Genomic DNA, 11,683 nt, shown 5'->3' on the forward strand with positions numbered 1-11,683 from the left:
TACTTTTCTCTTAAATATTTAAGGCCATTTATTATAGTTTCAATGTATATTATATAAAACTATTGTTTTCATTTAAACAATTTAAAAATTATTTCACAGTGCATATTTACTTGGTTTACTTAAAGAAAAATGTTTAAAAGTAAACTTAATTAATAATATTAACTACAGTAATTATAATATTTTATGTATTCACACACAACATCACATATACTAAATTTATATTTGATATAAATTAACTACACTAAATATAAATATAATTTATTAATTTGGCTCCTTTTAACAAGTACTTTGTTAGTATTTCATATAATTAATTTTTTGATTAATTTAATTTAATTAATTTTAATTATTTCTTTTATTATAATTGTGCATTATTCATTTATTATATATATTAGTTATACATTTAAACTAACTACTTGTGAAATTAATAAGAAACTTAATCAAAGCAACCAACGAAGAAAACTTCCAAAAACAGTTAAGCCCAATAATAATGCTGGCACCGTAATAGTTAAAAAGCTACGTGTTCTTGCACCAGCTCCAGTTGCTGCTCTATATTCATCTTCGGGAAGATATTCACGTACATGTCGCGTCTTGTTCATCATCCAATAGAAGGCTAGCATATTACCTTGTCGTTTCAATTCACTACCCACATACTTCCGTATTTTTGAATTATATTCATTAAGCCAACGTTTCTAATAAAAATAAAAAAATATATACATATATATGTAGAATACAAGGAACAAAATCAGACACTTACCTCTAACGCACTCAATAATGTACCGTCAATTAATTTTGATTCATAAGGCACAAGTGTGACATCATTGAACTGTAAAAATTTTGCTCCTGAAGGATGTACACGCTTCGTGTCTAAGACTTCTAGTACATTTTTAATACGAACACCATATTCTCCTCGTTTAAAATAACCGGATTCTAAAAATTAAAACAATTTTCCATTTTTAATAATTTATATATTATAGTATACTATACTACCACTATAACTATGAGCCATAAAAATGTGAGCAAATAGAAACTAATAACAGACTCTTCAACAAAAAGGAATGTTTCAATTTATAAGCTATTTTGTTAGAACTAACACTTTTCTAGTTAATATTGCAAATAACAGTAATATTTAAAAAAATTGCATTTACTGTAACTCACCACTTGAGAAGAAATAGCCTTCCTTGAAATGAAATGGATTATCCATACCATAAGCCACAGCTATTGGTGCTGTAAAAAAGCGGCCTATGTAACATGTACTGCCTATAGTAATAAAGACTCAACTTACGTTCTTCTACTGCACCATATGCGCCAATACCGTGTCCTGTCGCTTGTGGATAATCAATCATCGAATCCCAAACTGGACTTCTAACCAATGTATCAACTTCAGCATATTTTATATTCGATGGAAATTTAAGCTGTGACAAGCGTAATATTCCTGCCAATACATTTGTGTATGCTCGCTTCATTTCAGCGTTGGGTTCACCGAAAATAAAAGTTCTTGCTACATCTGTAGTGCCTTCAAAATATTGACCGCCAGATTCAATGACTAACATACTTTGATCGGTTACTTCAATATCTGTGATATTGCTTGATATATAATATGGATATGAGGCATGTTCTCCAAATGCTATAACTGTGCGCATCGATAGACCCTTTGAATGTGTTTGTGATAAGCGTGAACGTTCAATTTCGTATTTTATCTTTTCTTCGGACCATTGTTCAGTAAAAAACTAAGAAGATTGTTTAATCTATAAATATAATTATAGAAATAGTCAATAAATTACTTACTCGCATTTCTAAATTACTCATAGCCTCACAAATGGCAGCGCCGTCCTTAACGTGAGCCTGATGCATACCACGCTGTTCTTCCGAGTTTTTCTGTGCACGCATAAATATTATAGGTGATATATGTTCGTAAACAATATGCAAAGGCATTGATGAAAATACAGCCTCTGAAGCGCCTAAATCCTGTACACAGGGCGCTGGGACTAACACACGTTTCCATATCTGCGAATATGTGCGTATATCATTCCAAACTTGATAATAATCTTTTACTCTATACAATAAAAATAAATTATTTATTTAAAATTATTATTAAATTTGTGTTAAACTTACTGTACGCATTTATCATTAAAACAGTCGGTATGTAGATGCAAATCAATGCCCAAATTAAATTTATGACGATCGACATAGAAAAATATATCGTGTTTACTTACAATCAGATAGGACTATATAGTGGAATATATTAAAAAACAATTTCAGGAACTGTAAGAACTACATACCTTTACGACAGGTGTGTAAGGTATATCTCTGCCACGTATATTTAATAAATAAGCGATTTCTGTTAATGACGTTACAACCATAGCATCGCACTTATGACTTTCCAATTGTCTTCTTAATTCCGAAACTTTATCTTCCCATCTATCACCGGCATATAAGCGCTCCTGTACTGTGATTTGCATTGTAATAGGTGACGGGCGCTCAGATCCCCAAATAAGATCTACTAGATTGTTGTTAATTTTTGTCAGCTCCAAGAACTTATCTTTCAGTTCCCTTTCCCATTTTAACCACAGGTGATGTGGCACCAAATGAGGATCTGCACCTACACGTTGATCCGGATATAAGTAATACTAATAAAAATTTCAGTTATTATTTAAATTTTTTTATTCAAATAATGTTTTATTTACATCCAACCAAATTGCTATGGTTGTGGTATCATTCATGCGATATATATCCCATTCACAATCCAACTCGCCATCAGCTTGTTGCACATAACGATCTTCCAACCAAAGCGCAGCGCCTTTGTGTGTGATAGCAGCAAAAGCTTTAATACCAGTAAAACCAGTCAGATAGTGTAAACGTCTCTCATGTGCTGCTACTTCTTGATTCAAATGATCGTCGTAAGATGGCAGTATATATGCGTCGATTTCAGGTCCTTGCAATGAAGCGCGAATTTTCATTTGCTCACGTATGGAATGCAAGCGACGACGAAATTCGCTAACAGGTTGTATCTATAAAAAATTAAATATTTGTTTTTTAATTAGATTGATATGAATAGATAAATAATTATTTGTAAATATTTTCTAACCACTTTGCCTTTGCGATATTTACAAACTTCTCTTACAAATCCTTTAGGTGGTTCAGCACTTATAGTCACAGCAAACACAGCTATAAATAAAAAAAAATATATTTTTATATATTAATCATAAAAATAAAATATTAAATTATAAATATAAAAAAATTTATGTATTATTAAATTAATCATAATTTGTTTTATCGGAATTTTAATGTAAAAACTAAATTTTAATCGGTTTCTAAGTGTTGCTCATTTGTCATATAGAAAAGATTTTTTTCTCTTACACTATAATAAATTTCTCTATTTAATATGTTCACAAGAATATTAAGATAATAATAAAACAGATTTTAAAATTAAAATAGAATTTTAATTGTATTAATTAAAAATAGCAGAAACGCGTCATATGCCTTGAATTTTCATGCAGCATTTTCCCACGATCGTAAAATGTGGAAAATTATTTTAAAGGCACTCACTTTTTGCGAATTTATTTTTATAATATAGTAGGGAATAAAAATAGCAAATAAATAGAGTATATACTGAAATGTCAACGAATTTTTTAAATATAAATTGAAAAAAGTGAAAAAAACAACTTGAAAGCGTTGAATATTTCAATGTTTGATATGACATTTAAGCCAACATAAAAGATACAAAGTTGAATGAGTGAGTGATTTCTTTATGTAGACTGAAACCACCTGTCGCGAAAAATTCACAATGAACAGGCATTTTAATTTAATTACTTAATTATATGCTTCAGTTAACAAATAAAATAAAATATTTTTTTAAAAATTTGTTTTCAACTTGAAACTGTCTTTGATCACCAGAACGTGGGAGTCCAAAATGGTTCAAAATGGTCCAAAACGGTCAAGTTAACAAAGTGTATAGAAAACCTGATGAAAACTCATACAGTATGAAGCATGAATGCTTACAAAAATGTATATAGACAATATAGTTAGTCCTGATGTTATTAAGAAAAAACTATGGAATAATCGCTCATTATCAAATTAGTACCATAGACTGATTCTTAATGAGAATTATTTGGTAAGCGGGGGTTGAAAAATCGATTTAATACAAAAGGAAAAAATATTTATAATAAAGTTGAAATTAAAAAGATGATAATTGGCAAATATTAGATGTTGATCATAGATATGTCCTTGGTAATAATGTTGTTCGCAGAGTCCTTACGCAGACTCAAGCTATGAAAAACATTTGCCTGAAATCAGACTTAATAAAATTTTTACACATAGTCCCTGCTTGATAACCTAACAGAATCGAGTAAGATTTAATAAAAACTCAACAGATGACATGAATAATGGGAACTTTTTCGGTTGTGACATAATACGATGCTCATTTCTTAACTTGGTTATCAAGTTACAAATGAATAGGTATTTATTTATATATAAAGTTTAAATTAATCTAATCTTATGAATTTTAATCTAATTGTAGAGCCACAGATTTATTAGGTTTTAAAACAAAAAAAAATTAAAAAGTGCTTGACAAAAGCACAAAAAATAGCTAAACAAATGTTATAAATGCCAAAAACAAACATAGAAACCATTTTATAAAAACAGCTTCTAAAAATAGAAAAAAGTGATAATTTACAGCTTTCAAAATGTTGAAGAGAAAACAACACAAACATTGAGGAATAAAAGTGTTGGCTTCTAAAACAAAGTGTTACCTAACAGCACCAAAAATAGCGATGAAACTAAAATATATGCTGTTGGACTAAAACATTACTGTATAAATTAATATGAATTAATAATTATAATCTTAAAATTATTAAATCTAGAATAAAATAATTAGAGAACATATTTTATATATTCATATTTTTTTAATTTAAATTACTTTCAATTTTATTCACGACGATCTATGGATGCTGTAAAACAGTGGCTTTTTTTAACCCTGTGTCTAATATTGAAATTTTTCCTATTTTGAACTTTTACCCAGATCGTTGTATCAATAAAAATTATTTTGAAATTCAAAAAGATCCTTACAATTTAGACCATATGCTCCATCCGACCGTAAGTACTATACTAATGTGGAATATGGTGCGTATAAAACAATTTTTACTATATGTTTACTTTTAAACTATACTTAATTGATGCCACTTACGAATATCAATCTTTTTATTTTAATTTTTAATTATTTCGATAATACATATATTTTAAATTTTTGAAGCAAAGTTTCTTGGTAGATTACGCTGACTTTTAATATATATTAAAATTCATTCATTGAATTCCATAATGTAATTCATTTTCTAGAGGTAAAAGTAGAGTAATTTGTTAAATATATAGGTTTATCTATTTTTTTAAATATAATATACTCTCTTCTATTCGCTTTTAATGATTTTCATTGATTTAATTAATATAAATATCCGAAGGTGAAGTAATTTAAGTAATTTTTTTGTTTGTATCATTACATTCTTTATTACTTTAAAATCACTTCATCTAATACATTCTACTTCTAAATATAGAAAATAATTGATATTTTCTCTTATTTTCTTCGATTTTCTTCAAAAACTTATGTTAGTACTCAAAATCATAACATCTGAACATGTTATGTTATGAAGTGACCTTTGAGCCATTCAATATTTTCTGACCACCCACAACACTTTTCGGTATCTGTACAATTCGGTAGATGACATTGCCTTCTGGCCTTTTCAATGCTTCGTTTCCGTTTAATTAATGTGAAATCTTTGAAATTGTTTGGAAAATTATTGGTCGTACGTAGTTTCGCCAAAATTAGCAACGGCAACAAAATGAAGTGCAAATGACAGTTTGTGATAAAAATGTCTGATGACAGACATAATTGTTTGATTTATCAGTAGAGCAAAAATATATTTCGAAAAATCATCAAGCAGAAGAAGAAATTTCTTTCTATTCAATTAATTAGTTGAATTTTCCGCCACATTCTGCTGCGTTCAGCAGAATCTTGAGATATCTGGATATAAAAGAATTATTGTTCATCATTGTTAGGGTATATGACATGTTTTGTCAGCGCCGCGACATACTAAACATACGTCTTGGAATTCTAAATTCTAAATAAAAAAAGTTAATCACTCATACGCCCAGCATAGGTGACGTTCGCTATACAAAAATAAAAATTATGCCAAAATTTGTTGTATTTATTGTTGTTCTTTATATTTGAGGATATAATTTTATATATTATTATCAACGTGTGGCTAATAAAAAGTGATGGCAATGTCTTTTATTTATAAAAAACGAAATTTGCGTTTTAAAAAAAAAACTTTAAAATTAAAATGAAATTAGTAAAATTTAAAAAAAAAATGTTATTAAATATTTTTAAGTAATTTTAAATAAAACAAAACAAATTTTTATGTTACAGCTCAAATGTTAAAAGTTTATGGCAATAGTAATTTAATTTTTAATTACTTTTGATGTATAGGAAAATGTAATTAAAATTTTGGCATTCCTTGTTTTTAAATTTATGTTTAATTTAAAAAAAAAAATTTACATTAGTACTAATTTTTTTTTTTAATTTTCTTTTAATGTAAATATTTGATTTTTGTTAATTTCAATTGAACGTCAATGAACAAAGTTATTTTTAAATAATTTTAGCCATTTGTTTTTAAAGATAGGCGCGATATATCATATCATAATTTATTTTTAATTCTATTTTCTCTTATTTTGAAATTATGTATGTAATTTTTTTTTATTAAATTTCACTTACCCAAAACGCTCAATGTTAAGCGCCAAAGCCATTTCGCTGTCGTCATTTTGCTTAATGCTTTTTAATTTTTACAGCAAATACTGCCTTTTATTTAATTTTTTCCTCTTTTTTGTTGTAATATTGTCAATATTTTTTGAGTTTTAATGTTTTGCCGATTTAATGTTTACTACTTGCAGTTTTATTTTATAATTTCCTGGCGCATGCACACTCTACGCCCTTCCGCAATTATGCAGCGTGTAAACAAAATATTTTGTTTATGCAATTTCAACAGTTTCGAGTTTTCTGATTTGCACTTAAATTATTTGAAAAATTATTTGAAAAATTATTTTTTTTGCCGGCGAAAATGCAATTTCAGTTTTTGCAGTTTTTTTCAGATATTCAACATCTGAGGTTGATCTATAAGACATAGATACTTCAGAAATTGCATTTCATATGCTAACACATATTTTATGGCAAAGATCAGAAAATGCAAATCAAACAAAAACTGAAATAATCGTTTCTTCTTAACAGTTTATTATTCTATTATATTATTTTCTTAAAAGAAATGATTTTTTTTTCATTTTCCATAACACAGTGGAAGTAAACACAAGAATTACGAGTATCCGAAATAATGAAATCATTGCACTACACCATGTATGAATTAATATTATAAGAAAAATTCTAACACTGACAGCTAATAATTATAGAGATGATATATATGTACACTAACTTCATAAAAACATGGTACACACGTGATTGACATACTGACGAAGTGACAACTGCAGGAATCAACAAAAATACTATAATCTTTCAAATGGAAAAAGGCGCGATTAATAAGTATATCTATTCAATCATAAACATAACTAAAGAACGAAAAAATAACCAACTGGATAGTCAGCCATTAATTATAAAAACAAGCCAATTCTTTTTAGATAACAAAGAGTATCTAGAAAATTTAAACACACTTGATCAATTAATCAGTTGTGGATTCTATTGTTTCTGAAACATATAGGGACTTGCAAAAACTTAAATGGCACACAAACTGATAAAGAAAGAAACAGTAACCTTGTTTGTTGAACCAGAAATATATTTTCAAAACCATTTTTCGATAAAAAAACGATCAAAAAAAATTATTCCGGGATAATCTAACGAGTTTAGTCCACTTCAAATCAATTATAGATATTTAAGAAGACTAAGTGAAACTCAATTATCAATTATGAGTACTTGTCAAGACTAAGACAATATAAGAGCTGTTTGAATTTAACGAAGAGTAACTTAAGAATTAAAACAAGAATATAAGAAACACATTATAGATTGAACGTAAAAATCGGGGACTTTAATATTATGGAATCTGAAACTTACACAAAAAAAGAGGAAAGAGATGGATAAATGAACTGCAGTGTTACACAAACAGAAGATATAATTAAACGAACTTATAACACTCAATGTTTATTTAAAATTCGATAAATTATAAAAATAATTCTCCTTATTGAGGATATAAAACCCCATTAGTCAATGTAAAACCATGAAGAGGGCGCATTATACCCTTAAGTTCCTATTACTATATACCTCTCTTAATAATAATAATACCAAACTTTTTTTTGTATTCAAATTATAAATAAAAGTAAAATAATTGAACAAAAAAAAATTTGCATTGAACTAAAAATTATATATTCTAATATGAATAAAATTTTACTAGTATAATAAAAAACTGGCATTTTATTAAATAAATTTATCACTTGCCTATTTCACTCAATACCGAAATGTTCACTACGTTGTTCATCAATTTCAGTTCCTCTTATTTTCATTTATATTTTTAAAAAACTAAATTAGTTATTTTCTTTTTCTATAATTTTATAAGCAGAGAAAGAATTTGTGAGAATAAAAAGCAAAAGAAATATGAGGGAAGACCGTCGCTCTGGAGAAGTAGTTTATTGCTTTTGAATATAATACTAACTACATTTGATGAATGAAAAGTTACACGGAACTCAAAACTAACTTGAAAAGATATGTTACATCAGATCGAAATCCGAAAATGGATTGTTAGAGCCAACTAATAAAGTGTAACTATATTAGTAACTATTTGTCAATACAACTTTTAAATTAATTACGTCCTTTTATATTTGGCATTTTACTGCATCTATTTATTACTTATTTATTTCACTTGAGAAGGATACGTTCACTACGTTGTTCATCATATTATGTTTCTCATGTTTTCACTTATATTCTTTTAAAATTATACTAGTGATTTTCCTTCACTATAACTTTATATCAAGTGAATGAAATTGTGAGAATGAAAGAAGATTCTCAAACAAAAATGGTGTTTGAAGCCAAATCAAGATCAAGCAAATATCAATATGGAAATTTTGATTCATGGGTCTGACGAAATGATAAAGTACTAACGGTACTTGGAGAGGTGTGATACATCAGATCAAAGCCCTAAAATGGTAGGATAAAGTCAAATGAGAAAAAAAATACTTTTCACTACAAATTTTAAAGCAAGCACTTTCTTTTAAATCTCGTATTTTCTAAGACCTGTGTTTTACTAGCCTATATTACTCAACATTGAAATGCTCGCTATGTTATTCATCAATTTTGGATCTTATTTCTATTTATATTCTTATAAATCTCTTATATACTACCATAATTTTTAACTGACCAATTTATAAGATCTGTTTCGATTTCTTTTACATCTTTCTATCAACACAAAATGTGAGCCAGGATCACAATGCTGTACTCCTCTGGGTGTCAGTATATTGCGTTAATTTTTTATTATTTCCAATTCCACTCTATTCTCTTAAATTCTTATAAAACTACATTGGTAACTGCATTTCACATTAATTTTAATTGAAATGGATATCAATACTACCTATTATCTATAGTCTGTTTATTATTAGTATAAAATTGTTTATAAGGGTAGCTGATGATTTCTGCGATTTTGATAATTCTATTATCTGAATAAATTCTCATTAGATTTTGCTTAAAATAAATTTTCACAAGTACGTGTACTAAATCAAAGACAACTTAAATTTTTTATGACTAACTCAACATTAATTTAAATTAAATAGTTCGTTTAATGATGAATCTTTAACATTTATTACAAAACCTTTAGAATGAAACTTAGAATGAAACTGTAACTATTTAATAAGAAGTCAGTTCTCATTATATATAAAGTCATTTTTCATTCTATTATATTCTATTATTCTATTCTATTAAAATTCTAACTTATGCTTCAGTTAACGACAAATAATTCTTTAATTTAAAGTTTCCGCTGACTACAAAAATGGTTCTAACAACGACCTATGATAACCATTTTTGGTTTGGTGAAATCAACTCATTTTTGGTTAAAATCAATTAAATTTGTTTACAAAAATGTTCAACCTAATTTAAATTACAATTTTAATTAATCATGCGTTCACAAAAAAATTTATAAATGCTTTATAAATTGTCAAAAGTACAAACAACATCGGCCATAGTCCATCGCCTATGAAACCTTGTACGATTACGGGTAATCAAAGATATTTTTGAAGGCAAACATTCAAGAAGATTCATAAAATTTTTTATTTTTTTATTCTAATTTCTATAAGGAATTCGGTAAGAACAAAGTTAACGTTTGCCCCAGAGAAAATTAATTAAACTATTATTATTTTTACAACGTAAATCAATTATGAAGCATTTGATTTGGAATTTAATTTATTGATTAAATTTATTGAACGCGCTGAGCTGCGAATTACTATGAGTTCTCATTGAATACAAATTTGTATCTTGACTGGGTGTTTGTTCAATGAGATTTTTTTGCTAAATCGACAAATGCTGAAAAAATTGAACGCCTGCGGGTGTTTGGCATTTGTTTCTGTCAAGTGCATAAATGCAATAAATAGAAAGTTCAGTTCCAAACAACAAGATTGAAGGAAAATTATAAGTACATACGAGTATATTGGCAATAATGCACCCACTTTAAGTAATAAATAAAATGGTTGAAGACTAAGAGAACATTGAAAATATAAGATAAAAATATAATGCATAATTAGTTGAGCTTATTTATTTGCACATATTGCATGTTCTTACTCCTATTATCATCATTATTGTTGTTTAATATCTAACACAATATGTATCTAACTATATCTAGTTAATATGTATACGTAGTAATTCAAAAAAATTTTAAATATTCAATAACAAAATAATAAATACTTTTTATTTTATATAATAAATTGTAGTACTCGTATATTATTTATATATATTTAATTGTTGTTTTACCAATCAATATATGACGTACAGAAACACTCGCTTAAATTGAATTTGTTAGTCTCTAATACTTCAGAATCAATAATATAACAAAATACTACATCAAATGGTTTAAGGGCGCAGAAAATAATATTTCTTTAAAATAATATTTAGTGATTTAATAATTAAAACAAATCTAAATAATAATTGTTATATTTTTTATTAATGGTACATTTTAGTGGATCAATTTTGCAGGTTATGTTACTGGATGCTGCAATTTTCTTTAAACGCCAAACTTTAAGAATATTAAGATTAAAACATTTTAGGGTATTGATATTTATTAGAAATCACAAAAAGTTATTAATTAATTCTATAAACTTCAAAATGTTTTAATATTTAGCATATAATATACCCACAGCAAATTGCCAGCATATAGTTAGGCGCTCTCTTTAGACTACTCAATGGCAAATCAAAGCACAGTCAAACTAGATGATAAAATTAAATTTCAATAACTCTAAAAGCTACGCCGATAGACAGCTTTTTAATGTCGTATAATTTGCACTTCCGAATCTAAGAAGACAGCATACCTTCCTTCGTAAATATAAACGTACACTATCAATACAAATACAGCATTGAATGCTAAACATTGACAAGTCTAAAATATCGAAGACCCACTATATCTCTAACTAAAAATGTAATCGAATCCGAATTTAATATTTA

At 27.3% G+C, this 11,683-nt stretch overlaps 1 protein-coding gene across 1 annotated transcript; it reads right to left on the reverse strand.

Moving 5' to 3' along the window:
- Positions 1-251: 251 nt before the first annotated feature.
- On the reverse strand, positions 252-7,052 carry LOC119683555 (xaa-Pro aminopeptidase 2-like). Its single transcript, XM_038097270.1, has 10 exons — positions 6,761-7,052; positions 3,086-3,165; positions 2,685-3,008; positions 2,280-2,627; positions 2,113-2,225; positions 1,786-2,053; positions 1,283-1,727; positions 1,156-1,224; positions 755-927; positions 252-689 (listed from the first exon to the last, which is right to left on the reverse strand). Exons 1-10 carry the CDS (start codon positions 6,804-6,806, stop codon positions 438-440), a joined length of 2,118 nt encoding a protein of 705 aa, XP_037953198.1. The 5' UTR covers positions 6,807-7,052; the 3' UTR covers positions 252-437.
- Between the last annotated feature and the right edge of the window lie 4,631 nt (positions 7,053-11,683).

The sequence above is a fragment of the Teleopsis dalmanni genome, chromosome 2 (assembly GCF_002237135.1).
Source record: "Teleopsis dalmanni isolate 2A chromosome 2, ASM223713v2, whole genome shotgun sequence".
Taxonomy (NCBI): domain Eukaryota; kingdom Metazoa; phylum Arthropoda; class Insecta; order Diptera; family Diopsidae; genus Teleopsis; species Teleopsis dalmanni.